Raw genomic sequence first — 24,512 nt, forward strand, 5'->3', positions numbered from 1 at the left:
AAGAATGTACCAGCAATTTTTCACGCAGTGTATTTTGTGCCTCGTTAGAAGGGCAGTCCTACCGTTATGTTGTGGACACAATAACAGCTAAAATTTCATAATCAGGTTTAGATAAGGGACGTTATTTGCTATTTACACATTGTTTCACGCAGAAAACTGCTTTTATGGTATGTGGAAGCAAACGCTTTACTTTTAATAACATATGTACATTGAATAAATGTTAAGAAATGTCGGTGGCACGTAAACAACAGTATAGACCTCTATCCTTCACTGATGTTTTGAGTAGATCTGTCATCTTATTGTGCATTTTGATTGTTCTTGTTATATATGTACATTGTGAAGGATTTGTATGGAGTATATGTGAATGTTCTTGTGTATATTTTCCACTTTAAATATCGTGATTGTGTTCCCCATACGACTTATCGCTGCTTTACATATGTATTTGGTTGTATCTTGCTCATGACTGTTGTATTCTGGAGTGGCTTTGCTATATTGTATTTATATCCCGTGTCGCCAGAACATGCACGAGTGGGTGCGTGAATGTTAATGTGGTTTTTATATGGGTCACCCGTTTTTCCACACTTCTCCTTCCTGTTGCAGCATCTAAATAAGACGACGGAAACGGCTGGCAATGCTCCTGTATAATTTAAAGGCAGTCAAATGGAAACGAGACATATGGGACACAGTAAGTAAACTGTTATTAAGGTTATCGCCATAGGTGTTAATACATACGTCCCACTGCGAGACAAGACGGTCAGTGCCTTCACCGAGAATTGTATATGGTTGCCTACAGAACCATGGATGTACCCAGGCACGCATCTCCTCGTCCAAGGCAAATCGACGGCCGCGTAATCAGGGCACAAAAAATACGGAAATCGCATGGGGAGAGATCGGGACTGTATGGAGGTATGGAGGATGTAGATAGGCTTCGCAGTGAAACTTTTGCATCAATCTCGGCAACATGTGGGCGAGTCCACATTTGTTTCGGACGAAGAAGTGAACGCCTAGATTCTCAACCGCAAATGTTTTTCCATGAAGGCATTGACCATCTCGTAGCAAAGTGGAATAAATATATTAAAATTTATGGCGATTACTGTTGAAGTAATAAACAGCTTAGTTACTTTTTTCCACATGTTTCTCTTTAATTTGATTGCTCCTCATGGTTGGTGAGGCATCCCTACTCGAAGGAATTTCGGGTTATAAAACGCGTAGCCGAATACTGGACCAACACGTTTCATAAGACGAGAAATAGAGTAAACCTCCATTTACTTTAAAAGAGTAAAATATGAGCAATAGTGGTACGCTTATCTGCTCCTTTCTTGCTATTAAGCCGGCCGCTCGTGGCCGAGCGGTTCTGGGCGCTTCAGTCTGGAACCGCGCGACCGCTGCGGTCGCAGGTTCGAATCCTGCGTCGGGCATGGATGTGTGTAATGTCCTTAGGTTAGTTAGGTACAAGTAGTTCTAAGTTCTAGGGGACTGATGACCGGAGATGTTAAGTCCCATAGTACTCAGAGCCATTTGAACCATCTTGCTATTAATAGTAACAGAAGCTATAGAAATCTACTAGCAACTTTCTTAAGGCCGTCAGTTTGGCAAAGGGAATACGCACGGTCGATATCTTCGACTCCGTCAACAGACATGGAGATCGCTGGCCAGAGAGTTCAAGCAGGTTTAGTTGCAGAACCTGGCTTTGGGTGACGTGTTCTGCGGTCTCCGTTGGGTTTTGGCATGATGTGTGTTTGGGAGAGATGCGTCACAAGAAAAAAACTGGTACTCTATCCTCGCGGCTGGTCAGAGCAAGACCAGTCGGTTAAATTTTTTCTGCTGCAATGAGAGTGACCGCAGGGGTACGATGCTTTTGGAACGTTGAGGTCAGTTAGGGTGTAAGTGATGATTCTGCAGTCTTTTCTTATTAAATTTGTTTGAAGAGTGCTTTACGTTATTTCCGAAGTTTCCTGATTTTTAATTCTTTAAGTGCTTCGACGTCTGTTTGCGATTTCCAAAATGTGTGGCTAGATGGGTCTTTGTTAAGTTTTGTGCATTAAAACAGGTTCTTTCAATGCTTGTTCTTTGACAAATTGGTTAAATAATGTTTCTCCAGTTTTTCGGATAAATAACAGATGTAATTTTCGTAGTTAGAGCATCTTCTCTTTATGATTCCTTGTACATTGTACCAGTCGGTGTTTCGTATGGATCATGGTGTCATATAAACCCCCACTTGCTTCTTTGTCTTATATATATTTGCTTAAATATCGTTCTTTCTGCCTTCTCCATAGTTTTCGAATGTGATTTTTATAATTAAATTAACATTTCTTCGTTGCATGCACGTGGTACCAGACAGTGTTTCACATAGCTCATATTGTCAAATAGATCCCCACAGTGCTTTCTTCTTAACTTAAATAGAATAGGTACTGATCTAATATTATTACCGACAATTTGTATGTGTAATTTCTCAGTCATTATTGAGGTTTATTGTCGATCGACGCACGTGGTATTAGGCACGCCTTTGAATTAGGTGCGGATTTTTCGATAAGGCCCTATTATGTTTCTTTTGTGTCTGAGCTTCGTGTATATAATGCTGTAATGTCACTCCCGGCAACTTGTGAATGAAATTCATGTGATTTAATTGGATATCCTTCGTGAGTTCAGCTATGCCGGATCATGCTAGCCAAACTTACATGTGTAGCTTACCGCCAATTCTCTTGCACGTTTTCATTATACACATGTTGTTGTTGTTGTGGTCTTCAGTCCTGAGACTGGTTTGATGCACCTCTCCATGCTACTCTATCCTGTGCAAGGTTCTTCATCTCCCAGTACTTACTGCAACCTACATCCTTCTGAATCTGCTTAGTGTATTCATCTCTTGGTCTCCCTCTACGATTTTTACCCTCCACGCTGCCCTCCAATGCTAAATTTCTGATACCCTGATGCCTCAGAACATGTCCTACCAACCGGTCCATTCTTCCTGTCAAGTTGTGCCACAAACTCCTCCCAAATTCTATTCAATACCTCCTCATTAGTTATGTGATTTACCCATCTAATCTTCAGCATTCATCTGTAGCACCACATTTCGAAGGCTTCTATTCTCTTCTTGTCCAAACTATTTATCATCCACGTTTCACTTCCATACATGGCTACACTCCATACAAATACTTTCAGAAACGACTTCCTGACACTTAAATCTATACTCGATGTTAACAAGTTTCTCTTCTTCAGAAACGCTTTCCTTGCCATTGACAGTCTACATTTTATATACTCTCTAATTCGACCATCGTCAGTTATTTTGCTCCCCAAATGTCAAAACTCTTTTACTGCTTTCAGTGTCTCATTTCCTAATCTAATTCCCTCAGCATCACCCGACTTAATTCGACTACATTCCATTATCCTCGTTTTGCTTTTGTTGATGTTCATCTTATATCCTGCTTTCAATACACTGTCCATTCCGTTCAACTGCTCTTCCAAGTCCTTTGCTGTCTCTGACAGAATTACAATGTCATCGGTGAACCTCAAAGTTTTTATTTCTTCTCAATGGATTTTAATACCTACTCCGAATTTTTCTTTTGTTTCCTTTACTGCTTGCTCAATATACAGATTGAATAACATCGGGGACAGGCTACAACCCTGTCTCACTCCCTTCCCAACCACTGCCCCTGGACTCTTATCACTACCATCTGGTTTCTGTACAAATTGTAAATAGCCTTTCGCTCCCTGTATTTTACCCCTGCCACCTTTAGAATTTGAAAGAGAGTATTCCAGTCAACATTGTCAAAAGCTTTCTCTAAGTCTACAAATGCTAGAAATGTAGGTTTGCCTTTCCTTAATCTTTCTTCTAAGATAAGTCGTGAGGTCAGTATTGCCTTACGTGTTCTAACATTACTAGGGAATCCAAACTGATCTTCCCCAAGGTCGGCTTCTACCACTTTTTCCATTCGTCTGTAAAGAATTCGTGTCAGTATTTTGCAGCCATGGCTTATTAAACTGATTGTTCGGTAATTTTCACATCTGTCAACACCTGCTTTCTTTGGGATTGGAATTATTATATTCTTCTTGAAGTCTGAGGGTATTTCGCCTGTCTCATATATCTTGCTCACCAGATGGTAGACTTTTGTCAGGACTGGCTCTTCCAAACTCGTCAGTAGTTCTAATGGAATGTTGTCTATTCCGGGGGCCTTGTTTCGACTCAGGTCTTTCAGTGCTCTGTCAAACTTTTCACGCAGTATCGTATCTCCCATTTCATCTTCATCTACATCCTCTTCCATTTCCATAATATTGTCCTCAAGTACATCGCCCTTGTATAGACCCTCTATATACTCCTTCCTCCTTTGTGCTTTCCTTTCTTTGCTTAGAACTGGGTTTCCATTTCAGCTATTGATATTCATACAAGTGGTTCTCTTTTCTCCAAAGGTCTCTTTAATTTTCCTGTAGGCAATATCTATCCTACCCCTAGTGAGATAAGCCTCTACATCCTTACATTTGTCCTCTAGCCATCTCTGCGTAGCCATTTTGCACTTCCTGTCGATCTCATTTTTGAGACGTGTTTATTCCTTTTTGCCTGCTTCATTTACTGCATTTTTATATTTTCTCCATTCATCAATTAAATTCAAAATATCTTCTGTTACCCAAGGATTTCTATTAGCCCTCGTCTTTTTACCTTCTTGATCCTCTGCTGCCTTCACTACTTCATCCCTCAAAGCTACCCATTCTTCTTCTACTGTCTTTCTTTCCCCCATTCCTGTGAATTGTTCTCTTATGCTGTCCCTGAAACTCTGTACAACCTCTGGTTTAGTCAGTTTATCCAGGTCCCATCTCCTTAAATTCCCACCTTTCTGCAGTTTATCCAGTTTTAATCTGCAGTTCATAACCAATAGATTGTGGTCGGAGTCTACATCTGCCCCTGGAAATGTCTTACAATTGAAAACCTGGTTCCCAAATCTCTGTCTTACCATTATATAATCTATCTGATACCTTCTAGTATCTCCAGGATTCTTCCATGTATACAACCTTATTTTATGATTCTTGAACCAAGTGTTAGCTATGATTAAGTTATGCTCTGTGCAAATTTCTACCAGACGGCTTCCTCTTTCATTTCTTACCCCCAATCCATATTCACCTACTATGTTTCCTTCTCTCCCTTTTCTTACTCTCGAATTCCAGTCTCCCATAACTATTAAATTTTCGTCACCCTTCACTAACTGAATAATTTCTTTTATCTCATCATACATTTCATCAATTTCTTCATCATCTGCGGAGCTAGTTGGCATATAAACTTGTACTACTGTAGTTGGCATGGGCTTCGTGTCTATCTTGGCCACAATAATGCGTTCACTATGCTGTTTGTAGTAGCTTACCCGCACTCCTATTTTTTTTATTCATTATTAAACCTACTCCTGCATTACCCCTATTTGATTTTGTATTTATAACCCTGTATTCACCTGACCAAAAGTCTTGCTCCTCCTGCCACCGAACTTCACTAATTCCCACTATATCTAACTTTAACCTATCAATTTTCCTTTTTAAATTTTCTTACCTGCCTGCCCGATTAAGGGATCTGACATTCCACGCTCTGATCCGTAGAATGCCAGTTTTCTTTCTCCTGATAACGACGTCCTCTTGAGTAGCCCCCGCCCGGAGATCCGAATGGGGGACTATTTTACCTCCGGAATATTTTACCCAAGAGGATGCCATCATCATTTAACCATACAGTAAAGCTGCATGCCCTCGGGAAAAATTATACACATACACATAGTTCAGTTAAATCAGCCATTTCCTACAGATACGTTGGAAGACTAGGCATTGAACGACCTTGTCTTCATCTGGGTTCTCCTGTCCCACATAAGGGATGATTAGTTTAACTGACAGTAAAAAGTATGATGCACGTCCCCATTTTCTTAACTGATCCTAATGAATAATTTGAATATGTTTAGGGACTGACCGGCTATTCTTGTACATCAGGAAGTATTATCAAAAACAGATGTTCTTTGTAGTCACCCACTAGAATAGCAGTAGAACGAACGTGTTCTTCTTGGTATCTTGCGGAGAATAGAGACCGGTTCACACTTTCCAAACGGCCTCTTGCCTAAAATGGTGAAAAAATACACACTCACTTCCCAAGCCCACTTGCAAAGTTATTTAACCCTGCTGCTGTGTGTTACAATCAGAGGTAGTGGTGTTGTTGTTGTTGCAGGAGTGGCCTCACTTTCTCGCGTGTTCTCTGCTCGTAGGCGGTGCTCTTCATGGCACAAGGCGGCACACTGCGGCAGACACTGAGGCTGCTGGAGGACACCAGGCTACAGTTCTGCAATGGAGACAACAATGACCTGAAGCGACGCCGGTACCAGACACTTTCAAACAACATTTACTACTGCTGTCAGGTTAGGACAACCGCACCTGCAGCCTCACTCAAGCTGTTACTCTTTTCGAATAGCGTTTCCTGTTTGTCTACCATCTATTTTTAAAAATTTAAAGTACCCAGACAAGCACGTACAATACTAAAAGTAATGTAGTTGATCTGGTAATAATACTGTGTATCCTAATTAAAACATTCATGTCACAACCATGTCGCTCGCTTTTATTTTTCAATATAAGGAGTTTGAGAATAAGAGTGTTTACTGAACTGCTCGAATGACCGATAAATCATGACTGTTGTCTATTGAGGGTTTCGTATGTAAGGTGGTGTTGTATGAAATATGTTTCGAACTGTCTTTTACAACAGGTGTTAGACAGAGCGAGTAAAATGGAAGACTAACCAAGAATTTTACAGAGGTCAAAGGTATGATGTACGTTTCACTCGGTATCTGTTACAGAAGCAAGCTTATTACTTGGAGTACCATGCATCAAAAATTTTTCGAGAATGAGAGCCTGTCAGATCATCGACTAAGCGTAATAGAAGTAGCGAGTCGCTTTTCAGTAACTTTGAAGAAGAATGTCGGGAAGTCCCAGTCCAGTTGCCGACCGGAGAGGCCGAGCGGTTCTAGGCGCTACAGTCTGGAACCGCGCTACTGCTACGGTCGCAGGTTCGAATCCCGCCTCGGGCATGGATGTGCGTGATGTCCTTAGTTTAGTTAGGTTTAAGTAGTTCTAAGTTCTAGGGGACTAATGACCTCAGAAGTTAAGTCCCATAGTGCTCAGAGCCATTTGAATCATTTTTTCCAGTCCAGTTACGACAATGTAAGACGCAGATGAGCTGATTCAACAGCTTGCAAAAACTCTCATGAAGATATGTCCTGTGTGAGGGAGAGAAGTTCCTATGGGACCAAACTGCTGAGGCTATCGGTCCCTAGGCTTACAGAGTACTTAATCTAACTTAAACTAACTTCCGCTATGGACAAAACACACACTCCCATGCCCGTGGGAGGACTCGAACCTCCGACGGCCGGAGCTGCGCGAACCGTGGCAATGCGCCCCAGACCGCGCGGCTATACCGCGCGGCATGTCCTATGGGACCCGCCCTCTGGGATTTTGGTGCAACGTCGAAACCCCACATTAAAGGAGACGTAACTGTGTGCTGAGAAAGACAGAATACGGGGCATAACACAATGTAGTCGCTTGTCAGTCACGTTCAGCCGATCTAACGCCATGCGATGTTTTCCTTTGGAGCTTCATCAAGGATAGTGTGTACGTGCCGCCGCTACCAGCAGACCTCCTTGAATTAAGAAACCGGATTGAAGCAGCTGTTGTTACGATCACTGAAGACACATCGATGTTCGGGAAGAACTCGGCTATATACTTGATGTGTGCCGTGTGACAAATAGTGCTCACACTGAACATTTATAAGGTTCTTTGTGAAACTGTTTGAGTTGCTCTTTCATTTGATATATCATTTATAGCTGTAAGTTTAATATAATAAATATTATAAAGCGTAAAACCCTGATATTAATTTATAAACACCCTGTGTATACGTATTTCCGACATGACTCTCAACAACTTAGTCTACTTCAGCTGCGCTTCATGAATACATCTGCACTGTAAAATCGGCCTGGCATTCCATGTAACTGTATCATGTATGTGTATTACCTATATGTGAATTGATTGTCACCAAACGAACTCTATTAGTGCAGCTTTAATATGACTGGTTTGAAAATGAACTTGCTAGTTCGAAATTAGTCGCCAGCATAAGAAAACTTATCTGTGATGTTATTAAAGTAAAGAATAAAGAATTTATAGGAATATATGTATCACAACGGCCAACTAATAGTGGCGGTGTATTTATTGCCGTAAAGAACTCCATATTATCTAGTGACGATTTGATAGATTCGGAACCTGAAATAATCTGAGTGAGGATAAGCATCAAAGAGGCTCTAAATGGTAATAACATGTTTTTATATGCCACCCGAGAAGTAGAGACGGAACGCTTCAACAAAACTTGAAATTTTATTAAAAAATTATTAATTTTACTGATAGTTTCTATTTATTGATTTTGCATTGGCAATTGATCCGCTTGGGTTGTTTTAAATGTTGTTTGAGCAGTTGAGTCTATTGCAAACATTGAATACAAACAGAAGTTAATCTGATTGCGTGATTTCCAAGAATGTGTACTGAATCGCTTAATAAAGCAAACCGCATTCTACCCAAGTTCCCTTCAAAAATCGTCACATTCTGTTTCATATTACTTTACGTCTCCGATATACTATTTGACAAAAGCTGAACTGATTTCTGGTCGTAAAAGGAAGTCCTTAGAAATCTGAAATGTAATTTTTTCTTTTACTCTTCTGGCTTACCTGCGCCAATGAATGACGCTCGAGCAACTGCTCTCTGGAAACTGCTGCAGCTAGGCTCGTACCATTTACAGGCGACAAACTACTACAGGTGAACTTTGTGCGCAATGAATCCACTAATGTATATGCATTTTAAATTGCAATTGTGAAGTTTTATCTAGTGAGTAAAGAAGACTGGGAAATGGATGATGACGTCGTAAATTACGTTAATACTGATTCCCTTACAAGGTCTATTGGCAAATTTAGAAAAGTCGCTTTACAAAAGTATTCTTCAATATAATCAAGATTTCAAAGGGACTGAAAAACAACGAAAATACTTAAAAGTTGTTTGTTCGGGAAAGTTCTGTGTTGTTATAATGGCATGCAGGCAGTAACTCGCTCGCAGTTGAAGCAAAGACAACTAATTATTATCTTACTATAAATTTTTCATCAAACCAATCAAAAAATCTTTCTCTCTCGCAGAAGAGATATAAAAAAACCATATTAGAACATCACTCAATAAAAATAGAAATCCATCATTTTTGCTATGCTACTCTCCCGGTCGTAGATCGCTTCACGATTACGGGATGAGGAATCGCTGTCCCTGCTAGCAGAATCCGTGAGGAGCGGCCGACACAGAGATGTTACTGCAGACGCGTAGTGTCGTAGGTGACATTGCGCGCTGTCGTGTGCACCCAAGTCATAAGACAAGCTGAAGTGAACAAATATTAACACCCTTTTCAACATTGCGAGCAAGTTTCCTGATATACTGTTGTAATAATAGGATACTTCATTTTGCCAACTATAGAACGAGAGTTATGCGAATACAACTGGCGCTAGAGTTAGGGATTCGTATGTGATTGTTCTGCAAGTTTTTCCCAAAAAAATACTTCAAGCAGACATTTGGGTAACCAGATCGAGAGCATAACATCCTAGGACAGGTTACTAGCACAGAAAAACGTTTCGAAGCATCTAACATAGAGCAGGGAACCATTGACCATAACGTAATGATAACATCAGTGACTACAGATGTTACAAGGGATGTTCAGGAAGGCAGGGAAATATTTATGATTAGCAGAAGCAACAGGAAACTTCATTGAAAAACGGCTTGCTACCACTACTTCTTTCAGCTTATAAAGTGGCACTCTCATTCTCGAAAGATTAGTGTTGCTTTGGTACTCTAAGCTATACGCCTGATTTTCTACGACATCCTAAGTTAAACGCACATAAAACATTTTTACCCTCTGTTAAATTTTTCGTAAGTATAGTATCCGAGAAGGCAACATCAAATATTCCCCTCTGAGGACGAATATGTGGCGGATGATAAAATTCAAAATTGTACAGCGTGCCTTAGACTCATATGTGTCTAGCAACGTTTTAAGAGATCGAAAACAGCCACAATGGTTCAGTAAAAGAGTCAGAAAATCGCTACGAGAGGAAAAAGAGTTTCATCACAGATTTTAGCGAAGCCAAAGTCTAGTTGTCACACAAAAGGTGAAAGACGCCAAAATGAGAGCAAGAAGAGCTTTCAGGGAAAAATTTAACCGATCCGAGTAAAAATCCTGAGATTTTGGTCATGCATAAAGTCAATAAGCTAAAGGAAATCAGCTATTCAGTTGCTCAGTGACCATGCTGGTAACAAAATGGAAGATGAAATAGAAACGACGAAATACCGAATTCGGTGTTCTAAAATAGTATCACCCGTTGAAATTGTAATACGTTTCCTCCTAGAAACAGATGATAAGTGATAAGTGATAGCACAATCAAAAAACCGAACTAAAATCACTGAACAGTTTAAGGCTACTCTGGTTTAGATACCTGTGAGATTCTATATCAGTTACATAAAAGAAGTTGTTCCCTTTCCTACAGCTGCTTATCGTAGCTCATGCAAGTAAGGGAGTCTATCAACGGCTGCTTGTTTACATACTGAGCCATCATGTAGATGTACTTAATAACAGATCAACGCCGATGAGCCCACACATGAAGTCCTGTTTAGCAGTGTGCTGACCCACGTGTGGAACGCAATACAGCAGTGATACTGCATGGCGTGATTTCGACAGGTCCTTGGTAGGTTTCCAGAGATATGTAGCACCAGTCGCCTAAGCACGTGTCATGCCATTCTAGTAAATTAAGAGCGGTGGTTTGTCGAAACGGAGATGGAGCCCGAAACCACCCCAGACGTATTCCACTGAGTAAAGATTATGCTCATCTAGTGGCCAAGACATCAGGATGAATAGTCTATCATGTTCTCTAAACCACAGTACCATGACTGTGACCCAACACAGAGATTATCTTGCTCGAAGAATCCCTCAGCATCAGGGAAGACATCAAGTTTGAAGAGATGCAGTTGATCCACAACAGTGTTAACATAGACTACAGCTTTCAGGCAGCGGTCGAAGGTCTGACACCCCGTGACAGTGATAGCAGCAATGTCAAGGGTATGTCGTCGTCTTTACCACAGCCTCAAGCTTGGCCCAGTTGTCCTATGACGAACGGCTGGCTCCAGGGTGGGGTTGGCGGGGGCGGGGGGGGGGGGGGGGGTGTAAATACAACTGTTAGGAAGCTAATTATATGGAAGAGGGAGTGCTGCCACGTTCTTTCTTGACACGGGAGCTTCTTGATGGGCGATCAGTGTCGAAGGACTTGGTCATTGCCTTGCGGAAGTACGTCAGAGAGCAGAGACAGCTTGACACTGAGGGTGCTGTGTTAGCATTAGTGGTTGACATTGGTGCTCAGAGCGTGGAATGTGCTGCAGCTGCAGACAATGTTTGATTCATTACTTCTATTAGGTAATACAATGTATGATGTTTCACTAAGAACCCATAACTGAATCAATAAAAATCTTATCTTGCAAATGCTGTTTCACAATCTGGAGGCAGTTGAATTTTCACTTCTTCCTTTAACAACTGTGTTACGCGATTTACGACTTCAGTGAATTTCAGAATGAAATTTATATAAAAATTAATTTGGCCTAAAAGTGACTGCAATTCCTTTTCTGTGGTGGGTGTCGGGAAGTTTCTCTTGGCTTTAACAAGTCGTGAGTATGTGCAAACACAATACTGACTGCTGGTCCGCCGGATTAGCTGAGTGGTAACGTGCTCGCCTTCCATACAAGCGGGCCTGGGTTCGATTCCTGGCCGGGTTGGAGATTTACTCCGCTCGTGGACTGGGTGTTATGGTGTCCTCATGATCATTTCATCGTCACCGACACGTAAGTCGCCCAATGTGGTGTCACCTGAAATAAGACTTGCAACCTGGCGACCGAACTTCCCCGGCCTCCTGAGTAACAATGCCACACGATCATTTCATTTTTTAATGACTAATAATAATGCCCAAGTAATGAACTTCTCGGAATACGAAACGGCAGTTTTACAAGCTGAGTGTTAGTTATGCTGCATGTAGGTGATGAAATGCATCACAATAGTGTACTATGTCTCCTGGATAACTATGGGGAGCACTGAACCGTGAATTTACTTTCAAAACCTTTTCTTAAGAATTTTCTTTATTTACTAGCAATTCATAAAGAACATTAGCACATTTAATCACACTATGTGAGCGTGGAAGTAGCTGCCAGTGGGTAACTGATGAAAACAAATCAAATTTCTTTCAACAAATGAAAATTTTATTCCTAAAAGCCTTTCTTTTATTTTTTTGAAACAGATTTAGAACTATAATCAGAAAGCACCCTCTAAATATCAAGTTACAATTTATTCAGAGGCAGAAAGAACAAATTTTTGACAGTATGAGCTTTCGGGCTGAGAACCTTGCCGCTCCATTTTGACACGGCCGTAGTCACGACCGCTCACAACAACCTCTGAAAGACTACACCGGTGCAAATCTGCAACACACCAGATTACTTTAACCTAAAAATTTTAACAACTCACACAAGCACATAAACTATGCACCCCGTAGGAGGGATGGAAATGGTACAAAACACTAACATTAAAAGATTAACTTGCCACCGAAGGTGCAACTTGATTAAAAAAAAAATCTCTTATGGTGGAAGGGTGGCAACTTTATATACTAAAATATCCATTTACATAAAAACGCATGAAATGCAGTCTTACATAAAATATACAAGGTTAGCCAAACATGCTCTACATTACACATATACCGCCTCTCAAGATGATAGGCAAGATAAAAACATATTTCAGAAATTCGGCCGTTACACTTCAAGCAGTAAATTCGTTAACACCGAATCCGACAAACATGACAGTGGCAGCAATTAACGTACGGCAGACCGAGAGACTGACAGACAGACACTAACTGCCTAACAAATGCGGACGAGAGACAGACGAGCGAGCTGGGGACGAGAGACTCGCCAAGAAAACAAGTAGAATTTAACAAGTAAATGAAACAACACATCAGCAATCACTTAACTTCTAATAAACTGCGGTTTCTGGCGAAGACCTGGCGCAGCACCCGCCAAATGCTCTCCCGAACCGTCCGCTGCCAGACGCTTCAACGGACGCACGAAGGTTCACCGATCTCCCGTCTCACGGCGTCGCAGCTCGCACCGGCCAGACCGATGTCTTGGGTTGACTCCTGTTGCTCGCGTGTCGGCCGCTTAGCCACTGCCCTTCGCCATACGGCGTGGCCCACTGGATCCTCGTGGCGACCTCACATGCGCCGACGCTCAAGACGGACAAGTCATCTTGTGTCTCAGTGCGCGACCGACCAACCGATCGATCCAACCACCAATGATCATTGCCTGAACAAACTCGAGCAAACTGGCGGCCTAACACATACTAGCACTCCTGACGACAGACAGACACTGACTGCCCCACACTGACCGGGCTGACCAACTGACCAGACTCGCCGCCTAGCGAGCTCATAGCGCCCCTTAAATGCACGTGAGCAGGCTACCTTTCCCCTTCCCCACCAGAGGGAGACACCTAAGCTGCAGTTGCCACAGCAGCGCCACCGCCAGAAACGGAGGGCGACTGCTTCACACAACGCGCTGCGGCGCGCTCTTCAAAACAGCAGTTTTTTCCACGGCTCAAGCACAATAACATCGTCTAAGTATATTATACATTTATTTGATTTTAACCTTCTAATACCATGTCTAATAGGTATTGCAAGGTTGCTGGCACGTTTTTTAACCCGAGTGGGAGGCAACCGTAGTGGTGGCGACCATACAGAACTGTTTATGCAGTTTTCAGTCGATCTTCGTCCACCTGCTCAGCTGGGTGGTAACGTGCTCGCCTCTCATGCCAGTGGGCCTGGGTTTGATTCCCGGCCAGGTTGGAGATTTTCTCCGCTCGGGGCTGGGTGTTGTGTCGTCCTCATCATCATTTAATCCTCATCACCGGCGCTCAAATTGCCCAATCTGGCATCGAATGGAATAAGACTTACACTTGGCGGCCGAAATTCCCATAATAGGGGCCTCCAGGACAACGATGCCATACGCTCATTTCATTTCCATTTCAGTCGATCTTCTAATTCTACTCCTAACTGATGATTATCACTTGATGGATCTATTGTTATAAATTTACAACATTGGCCTAAATTATATAAGGTCTCTGTTTTATTAGGTGAGGGGTAGGTCTCTGTGACTGTCCATTGGTTCAAATACTGGTACTCACTATGAAGCCTATATATTTTACTGACACCTCAAGAGTTCATTGGTACAGTTACAGCAGTTGCTTTCTATGATCCCATCATGAAGTTATCGATACACATGGTCTTCCATCACAGGCTGTAAATGTTGTGGAACTAGGTAAGGTTTCTTATACTCAGGCGGTTCATTTGCAGTAGGAAAACTATGTTGAGTTGCAGTTATTTAAATGTTCTGGGATATTATGCCGTGGTTGAATGGATTTCACCTTAAAACCCAACGTTTCGTCTCCATCTGCAGAGGAGTTTTCAAATGGGATTGTAGCTTTGTGAATGTCCGATGCACACCTGGCTAGCTAGCGAGCCAGGATCTGAATCAAGCAGTCAAAGAAGCTATGAAGCCCTTGAAAATATCCTCCACAGTTCGGGACGAAGGACTGGATTTCAATGTGAAATCCATTCGACCACAGCATAATGGCCGGGTACATTTAACTAATTGTGACATCTTTGGCCACGAAAGTTTACGTTTTACAATATGTTGAGTTAGTGCCGTGACAGGCAGTGGTCTAGGAGGAGTAAATAACTCAGTTTTTTTCTTCTAACAAACTCCCCATGTTCTCCTCACCACATCACTGGAAATATGTTACTTTCCCTTCAGCACAGCTAAACTGACAGACTGTCCTGGTGTCATGTGGACTGGTTTTAAATCTCTGTTCAACTCATCCTCGTCCATCAGTTCTAAGTTGACTGTCAGAACACCGTGTGGTAGTTTTACTTGTTTGGAACTAAAGTTATCTAGATTGGTGGGCACAACACGGCTTCTGCTGACTTCTTGTACACAAGACAAACTATGTAGTATAAAACAGTATGCTTGATCCAGTACTTGTTATCTGTCAAGATCTCAGCCACAGACAAAGAATTAATCAGAAAATCTGTTACTACATTAGACCAGATCACTTTACACATATATTTTGGTATCATATCCAATAAGGTGATGTCAATGGATTGCGTACACAGTTTATATGGCCACCTCTGGCATTAGGGCGATCCTTGTGACAGTGTGTTCCGGCTATAAAACCGAGATGAAATGATGTTCCATTCAGCTCTACTATACAACATTCAGATTCAACTTTTGCATGATATTAAATCAAGAAATTTAAGCCAAATATGTTTTCATAGCTATTGATGGCTGTAGGGATTACTTCTACTCTCCTCCCCCCCCCTCCCCCCATCTGGAATTCAAAATTGAGTTAATTAAAATTTCCCTCACTTACCCTGTTTAACCCCCAACATGATAAATTCAGTTTTACATTACCAAGTACGCTGCTACTTGATACGGATACTTGTGATCCCATATATATAAGATTGCACAATTTTCCTCTCAGGGAGCTGGTTAGAAAAAAGTCTGGCACTGATTCCGCATAGATGCCCTATGTTTTCTCTTACTGGGAGTGTTGTACAGTGGCGTTGTCGCCCCTTGCCTCATTTAATGGAGCGGTGCAGGGTCCACCCTGTGACCAACTTTCCAGTTCCTACGAACGCTTGTTCACACGATTTTGTTCAGGGTGCCCTAACTGCTTACTTGTTTGACATTGTTGTTTACTACAGTGACACTTAATGTGAACTGTATGAACACATTTACAACAAATAATACCTGTATTCAATATTAATTTCATTCCCCAGGGGTCTGGCGACGATATCAGCTTCTTTTAATGCTGTTGCGGCGGGTGCTGCTTCAGGAATCCACGTGTGCCTAAGTGACACATGAGATGTAGTTTTCGCAAAAATGAATCAAGTACTGTCTACTAGGTTGCCTGTAATATTGCCTTATTGGAGCTTTCTTCCTTAGTCAGATCATTTGTGGTAATATTAATCTTCTTAACGTGGGCTACAAAGCTTTCCACTAATTCTCCCTCCTTCTTAGTACTGTGTTACGCTGCTCACGGCAGTACCTTCTTGCCTTTTTCCTCTTATTCTCTGGTAGAGAATAGATCACCACGCCAAGCCGTCTAGAACCCCATCACATTTGGTGGTAGAACTAACTTCTGAAGACCTGGATGTATGGCCAATGTACAGACAACAGAGGCTACCCTACAATATAAGTAAGTACCGACTGTAGTTTTTTCCTATCCTTCCTTCAGCTGATTTACCGAAAAATATGGTAACCAGCAAAGCAGTGTTAGCATCAAGGACAGTCTATGTTGTCAGTACATACGAATATTCAGTAGTTAGTTCTGTCACCAAATGTGACCGAGTGTCGGGATGGCCTTGATTGGCGATTGATTCTCTACCGCAAATGGATGTGGGTGCAACAGAAGGATGCAGCCCTTGGATATCAGTACATTTTATTATTGATCACTGAAACCTAGCAAGTGCGAAAAATACCCCACCACAGTGTCTTCTGACGCAACTGCCGTCCTTATCAGCAGTGGTACGTACTGAGTGGCTACTTGTTCTGCATCAGGGCCTGTGGATGCCTCATGTGACTGAGACCACAGCAGACACGATTGCGGCGTCTACTGTTGTCCCGCGGAAGTTGACCAAGCGACGGTAGGGCGAGCTAGTGCCCAAACTCTGCATCAGAGGGTGGATGGCTATGGCTGGCTTCCTCATGGCCCAGCACTGTAGGGTACGAGAGAGCTTACTTCAAGCCCTGGAACGTGGTAAGGTGGCTTGGACCTGGCGAATAGGGCTGCAATGGTGGCAGAGTGTAGGCTGGGTGGTCAGGCAGTAGTCGAGAGTTCGAGACCCAGTGAAGGTGTAGACCGCTGCGTCATAGGTACGTCATTATCTTGACAGCAGCGACTGACAAAACTGTGTTGACATGAATTGTTGGCTGCGGCGGACAGTGCCTGAACCGTGCATTGCGACTACAGGCACTGTTTGATTCATTACAGTATTATGTTCATTTGAAACAGTATGTTTGGTTTCATTACGTGACGCCTACTCTTTTGAAACAGTTACTCAGTGCTGAATATTGAAGTATAAATTGCTATAGTCAGGAGCTTACAACTAAACACCTTGTTTAAATTATTTTTTATGTGTATATGTTTTCAATAAGATATGGATGTGCTAACGCCGTTTTGGTAGTGAGTCTGTCATGGCTTCACGTCTTCTGCATTCAAGGCAATTTCACGCAGAAGTATTGTGTGAAAGACTGTGTTGACATTCAGTGTCGTTTCATAGCGGTCAGTGGTCATATTGGTGTATAAAATGTTGCACTGTGCTCGGTTGAACAGTGTCCTAACTAGTGATTAGGCAGTAGAAGTACCTGGTCGATGACATTCGTTATTGAATTATAAGCCTACTTGGAGGCTGATTTTATTCGAAAGCATGTTCCCGTTCTGCATAATTTATTCTGTAAATACGCTATCGGCATAGACAGCTCTTAGTAGATCGGACTCTGTAATCTGATTGTTAGATGACGTTTCGTGGAGCTGTTCCGCTACATGTATCGGTTGTAAGGCTAGGGATGTTATAATGTTCTAACGTAATGCGATCACCACCATTGCACATTGTAATTGTTCCCTGGTAAAAGAGTATGAGAAATTATTCCAAAGTCCTGAACCTGGAAATTTGGAACGAAAATCCAAAGATTTGTTGAATCTGATACGAGGCAAAAATGGAGTTCAAAGTAGTAATCATCGGGAAAAGACATGACAACTTATCTGGTTGTTGTTGTTGTTGTTGTTGTGGTCTTCAGTCCTGAGAGTGGTTTGATGCAGCTCTCCATGCTACTCTATCCTGTGCAAGCTTTTTCATCTCCCAGTACCTACTGCAACCTACATTCTTCTGAATCTGCTTAGTGTATTCATCTCTTGGTCTCCCTATACGATTTTTACCCTCCACGCTGCCCTCCAATACTAAATTGGTGATCCCTTGATGCCTCAGAACATGTCCTACCAACCGATCCCTTCTTCTGGTCAAGTAGTGCCACAAACTTCTCTTCTCCCCAATCCTATTCAGTACTTCCTCGTTAGTTATGTGATCTACCCATCTAATCTTCAGCATTCTTCTGTAGCACCACATTTCGAAAGCTTCTATTCTCTTCTTGTCCAAACTATTTATCGTCCATGTTTCACTTCCATACATGGCTACACTCCATACGAATACTTTCAGAAATGACTTCCTGACACTTAAATCAATACTGGATGTTAACAAATTTCTCTTCTTCAGAAACGCTTTCCTTGCCATTGCCAGCCTACATTTTATATCCTCTCTACTTCGACCATCATCAGTTATTTTGCTCCCCAAATAGCAAAACTCCTTTACTACTTTAAGTGCCTCATTTCCTAATCTAATTCCCTCAGCATCACCCGACTTAATTAGACTTATCTGGTACTTATTAGACTTATCTGGTACTTTATGTAAAAAACTTAAAAGTCAGACTTGTATTACTCTAGAACAAAGGTTGATAATGAAAGCTAAAGTCGGTTCTAATGTTTCAGCAGTTTTTGTGAGCCAGTTACTGGGGTTGTTAACAATCTACGAGTAGAATGGAATCCTACAAAAATATGGGAGAGGGGTGGAAAGATTTGAAAGAGTTGAAAGATAAAATGGAATTTGGGCTAAAAGATATTACATTACATTTATCGTTTTCCATGGATCCCTTGGAGAGGAGTCTCTGGGATGTGGAAAGAGTCAAAGATTTTTTTTTTTTTTGAGGAAACTGTGAACAAATTAGAAGCGAGTGGACAAACCACTGAAAAACTGAATTTTAATTTGTAAAAAAAATATGATAATAAAAATTAGCGTATTAGAGGAAACATTGATAAAGAATTGTAATATTTTACAATGGAAGTAAATGAAGTAGTTGAAGGGATAAAGTGGGCATCAGGGACAGCCAGTCAGAATTATAAATTTCATTAAAAGGAAGAAAATAAATCCTGTGTATTACTTAAAAGCCCCAGTTTCTCTAGAGAAGAAAGAAAGATAATGGGGTCAATATTTTTTTTTTTTTGAACATCTGATCCCTTGTGGAGAGAGAATGGAAGAAATGGGGTACACTACGACAGGGGTGGTAGCGTGGTTAGGGAACTCGAGGAAGAAAGTACAGTGCATTGAGTAGCAATGAGGTCACAAGAAGTAGCTGTAGCGGAGAAATATTTATCCAACTTCGAGTTTAACCCAAAGGGAACTTTACATCTTGCAGCTTTTATTAATGAGTTATGCGGCTGATTTATAATATTTTTTATTTGCATTACGGGTTGAAAATCCATGAAGTCAAGATCGCACACGATGATCTCTTTTTACAAAATAACAATCTTTGTTACAAAATGTTTCTAAGATGTAGCGGCATAACGCCCTTCTTTTGTGACCATCGTTCAATTACATTGGCCACGAACGATGAAAAGCTGTTTTTAATTCTGTCATCTACGGATGGTGTTATTTTAAGAAAGATTTTAAGGATGTGTGAAGCAGTAATGGTACCAACACTAATCAAAAATGTTTTGTGATTTGAAGATGGCTAGATTGTTATTCGAAGCTAGAAATCAATCCAAATGAAGAAGATTTCACGTGGGATCTTGACTTCGTGGGGTTTCAATCCCAAACATAAACAAAAAATGACAACAGTTCACGTATCACCTGATTAACAATGTCAAAAAACTTTATTTATAAAAGACTAATAAAAAAACTTAGAAAAACAAGGGCTCTATTGAAGGTATAGAAGAGCAAATCTATCAGAGACGTACCAGGTTCGTAAGAATCTGTGAAAGGATTTTTAAAGGAGTATTGATATGAAGAGAAACAGAGCGTAAAAATTTTTTACTGGTTTACTTGTCAGAGGAATAATATCAGAAAGTACGTAAGACCTATAAAACTCGTCAAAACGGTAATTAATAGTCTTTGTAGGAATCAGTTGTCGAATCCAGTAGAGAGCAGTCAGCTTGCAGTAGCGTGTTACAAGGATGTGTCAACTGCCTTCGCCTGAACGACCTGTGTGTGGATGATGACCTGACTCGAACGTCAGTAATGGAAATTCATAACTTGCAGTTTAAGACGATTTTGCGTCTTGTTCTTACATGTGGTTGTCATTACCCCTAGCAAATGTAGTGGAACCTAGTGCTGCTAACTCAGTAGCTGTTTTGGTATATTTTAGTTATTGTTTTTTGTCATAAAGTGATGTGGCCGTCGTAGAGTGAGCTATCACTCACTTCTGTTGTCAAGTTCTTTATATGTGCGTTCGCAGAGCTAGCAATTTCTCGACATCGTTCTTTCAGTCGCCGTGCTAGCAGGTGCAGTTCTCGCTATCAATAGTCCAGAGTATGGTAGAGTGCCAGTCTCAAAAGTCCTGTCCTGAATTCTTTGCAGCTGTATGATGTGGGTTTCGGCCGCATTGCCCCAAGCAAATGTTGCATACTTGACGAGAGGGTTGAAGCATTTGTAGACAGCGATACCGACATGGGTGAGCATGGTACAATGTGGATTAGGAACTGGATATAGGTCCCTGAGTCGTCTAAGGGCCACACCTCATACTTCTACTGACGCCACGTTAGATGTCTGTCCAGTTTGACGCCAAGGTATCAGGCAGGTGACACAGTGTTGACGGGTGTTACTCTGACGGTGACGAGAGGCAGAGCTGCTGTTCCCGCCCAGTTAGTAATGATGATGGCCTGTGTCTTGTTTAGTTTGAACGCTAGCCTTCATTTTGTCGCCCCGGCGCCGAGTTGATTTATCGTCGTCTGAAGTCGCCGTCGCAGTATTTGTGCATTGAGGCCCTTGGTGCACAAGTCTGTGTCATAAGCGGACAAGGCCAGCTTCGCCCATGCTTTTGTGGACATATCTGGTGTATACAACGTATAGAGGATCGTGCCAAGCACCGATCCTTGTTGTACACTGATGGTGACGGGACGATATGTTGACATACCGTCGGCAGCAGGTACGTGGAAGGTACGTCAATTCACATGGTTGTGCACTAGTCTCGCGTTTGGTGTTGGGGTTCAGCATGTTAGTAATTTGTACACAAGTTCGACATGCCACACTGAGTCCAAACAATTCGTGGTAGTCGAAGGCCTCCATTGTAACCTCCGCCAAACACAGTAGCCGATTATAGAATACCCTTTTCAGAACACGAACTGGACGACTGGTAAAATGTTTTCTGCTTCCATATGATCGAGAAGGCGTCGCAGGAAGAAACGCTCGAATACCATGGACACTCCATAGAGTACGCTTATCAGTCGACAGTTTTTCGGGGAGCGGGTTTCTATTCCAGGTTTGAGAATGACTACGATCTCTGTGTGCTTCCGCAGTTCAGGGAAGTTGTCAGTTCTCATTACTGCGTTGAAAAAGGCCGTCAAGTGCCGGCGGTAGCAGGTGGGAAGCATGGCGTTGCAGATGAGGTCCGCCTTCCTTGGTTCGAAGCGCTGATGCTGACAGCGGACCTCTTCAGCAGTAACTGACCTTAAGTCTTCTTTGTCTACGTGTTCTCCCAGGAATAATGACAGCATTTCCTGAGCCAGACTGACATGTGCTTGGTCCATTGGATCGTCGAATGGCTGGAAATTATTCGCATTGGGCTCGCTGAGCAATCCGTGTTGTTTTGTCGAGTAAGCGACTTATCTCTTTCCCGACAAAGCCGTCGCTGACTCTTAGAGTGGAAACTCTATTGGCGTATTTCTCGGTGCATGTGGTTGAGAAGACGCTTCGTTGTGGGATTTCTAACGATCTGCCATTTACAACAAATCCTATTGTCTTCGGTAATTTCGGCATGAAGCTGGGGTGCAGTCGACGTGTATGCAGTTGCTGATGTGCCTCTTCCGGCAGAGAGGACTGCGTCCAAGACGCTGCATGAAGAACGTTGCAGTGCTTTATAAACTCTTTCCTCTGATGGCTCAGAAAAAATTGCGACATTCGCCGAGAGATGTTCTTGAAATAGTTCTCAACTGGTGTTCTTCGTGTCAATGCCTCTCTTTGGGATGAAGTTGGTTAATTATATGGGGAGGAAGATGAAATTAGTATCTTTGTAATTCATTAGCAGAGGAAAATCTAGAAGAAGACAGTAAATAGAGGTGAAGAAACTGAATGCTGTTAGGAAAAAAAGCTGAAGATTCACATGTACGAGGGTTGCCCACAAAGTAATGCACCACATTTTTTTTCTCAGTCGAAAACAATGCTACGAATGCGAAACGTTACGTATGTATTATTCGAAGTCTTCTGAGTGAGCGCGCCAAGTTTCCGTACCTTCCGACAGATAGCGTAGCTGCAGGATAGTTTCAAAATGGCGACTGCAGGTGATGTACATTACAAGTAAAGTGCCATCACTGAATTTCACACTGCAGAGAAAGAAGCTGTGGGGAATATTCACAAACGCTTGTCCAAAGTCTAGGAGCATCTGCTGTCGACAGAAGTACAGTTTGTCGCTGGGCCGTTCGGCGGTGCTCCACGATTTGCAACAGTCGAGGATACCATCCACGGCTGTCACACTTGACATGTTGCAGCGAGCTGGTGTTGTCATTTTTGAGGACAGGTGCATTACGACTCTGCAGTTGGCGCTGCATGTGTCAATCAGCAAAGGGAATGTGGATGCAATTATCCGCACTCTTGGATAGGTCAGGGATTGGTACCAACAGGGGATACACACCCTTGTTTCGCGCTGGAGGAAGGCCACAGAACGGGATGAAGATTATGTGGAAAAATAGGGTATGTAGAAAAAAAACCCTTGGTTTGGTGTGTGTAATTCTCATTACGTTCAGTAAAGAACTGTTAAAGGAAAAGAATGCGGTGCACTACTTTCTGGGCAACCCTCGTACAAAGAATGAATAATGAGTGGACACAAGACCTGCTGTGCAAAGAAGTTGTTGAAGGAAATGAAGTATGTTGTACACCAATTAGCATTGGTAGAGATATACTGGGTAAAGTTTAAAGATCTGACAGGTTGTCAAAATAAAATTAGTACTACATCTGAGAAATATTAGAGATATATGAGTAGCTCAACTAGCACCCATCTATGTACTCAAGATCACTGATGCACGCCCATGCGGTGGCACTCTACTCGGAGGTAAGCTGGCTTGAACCCTGGTAGTAGAAAAGTTTCACTGCTAGTATGTAAAATATGTGAAATAGATGGTTAGAAAATACTGTGCCATACGCCTTGTTTGTGTTACCAGACAGCAATTTGAGCTGAACGCAAATGTGGTTAAAAATGTTGGTTATCAAAAGAACTGAAGCTAGAAGGGAATTCAGAAAGCTCAATAAGAATATAAACAGCTAAGAAATTGAGGATGGAAACTGGAGGTTAGAACAACAAACTTGAGTAGTAAAGGAGGTAATAAATTCCAAAATACTATATCACGGACGATGATAAACTATTCATAAAGACTGATGGGACTATAAATATTGGTTCAAGGAACACATAAATAACAACATTTATTATGTTAATTTATGGTCATGAGTTAACAAAGGAATCCAACGAAAAACTTAAAGTGATAGTTTATTCTGATGAGAGATATCAGAAGATTAAAGTTATTAGTAAGACTTGTTTGCCTGGGAAAAGTGTTACGATTTTACTGTCAGCAGATCTCTATAAACATTTGCCAAAATGTAAAGGGGAATGTAGTTCTATTTCTATAGGGCTTCGACTGCTTTAAATATATAAAGAATGAAAGTAGGGATGCTGTATGTGCTCAAATGAAGATGGAATGTTTTGAGCAACACATTACATTCACAAAAGGGCTAAAGGAAGACCAAGAGAAAGTAAAGATCTATATTATCAGATAACGGCCCACCGTTTAAATCTAAAATATGGAGGGAGTGTGTGGCAGCACATCATATATTTCATCCTTTGATTTTACCAGTAATCTCACTGAGAGATGCATATGTGAAGCAGGATACTTATCTAGAAGTTACTATAACAATAAACACAGTAGCAAGTATGAAACATGTACTGAATGAGGTCAAATATGAGCGACCGCACATGAAGTTACAAGGGAGGAAATCATATCTTATCTACCAAAGATAGGTAAAAAGCTAGAGCGTGAAGTTGAATACTTGAAGAAGGTTTGCAAAAACAGACATAATGTCTTATGGGATAACAGCAATCAGTGATTTTATAATGTTACTTTAAATCCGTCTTGATTGCAAATTTTTTTTTTTATTATTCATATGACCGGTTTCGGTTCATTCAGAACCATCTTCAGATCTGTAAAAATAATTATACTAATTTACTATTTCACGAAAGCAAATCTTTTTCATCCTATCTTATCAACATCAAATGTACCAGAACGTACCTGATATTTAAGTTACAGGAGTAACCCGTCCAATTCA

At 41.6% G+C, this 24,512-nt stretch overlaps 1 protein-coding gene across 1 annotated transcript in view; it reads left to right on the forward strand.

The window, feature by feature from the left end:
- The window catches only part of LOC124744161, a 53,720-nt gene that overhangs the window by 15,995 nt on the left and 13,213 nt on the right, over positions 1–24,512 (forward strand). The window contains exon 2 of the mRNA XM_047248916.1: positions 6,222–6,371. Within this exon, the coding sequence (XP_047104872.1) occupies positions 6,222–6,371 (150 nt within the window). The remainder of the gene's footprint in view (positions 1–6,221; positions 6,372–24,512) is intronic.

The sequence above is a fragment of the Schistocerca piceifrons genome, chromosome 1 (genome assembly GCF_021461385.2).
Source record: "Schistocerca piceifrons isolate TAMUIC-IGC-003096 chromosome 1, iqSchPice1.1, whole genome shotgun sequence".
In the NCBI taxonomy this organism is placed as follows: Eukaryota; Metazoa; Arthropoda; class Insecta; order Orthoptera; family Acrididae; genus Schistocerca; species Schistocerca piceifrons.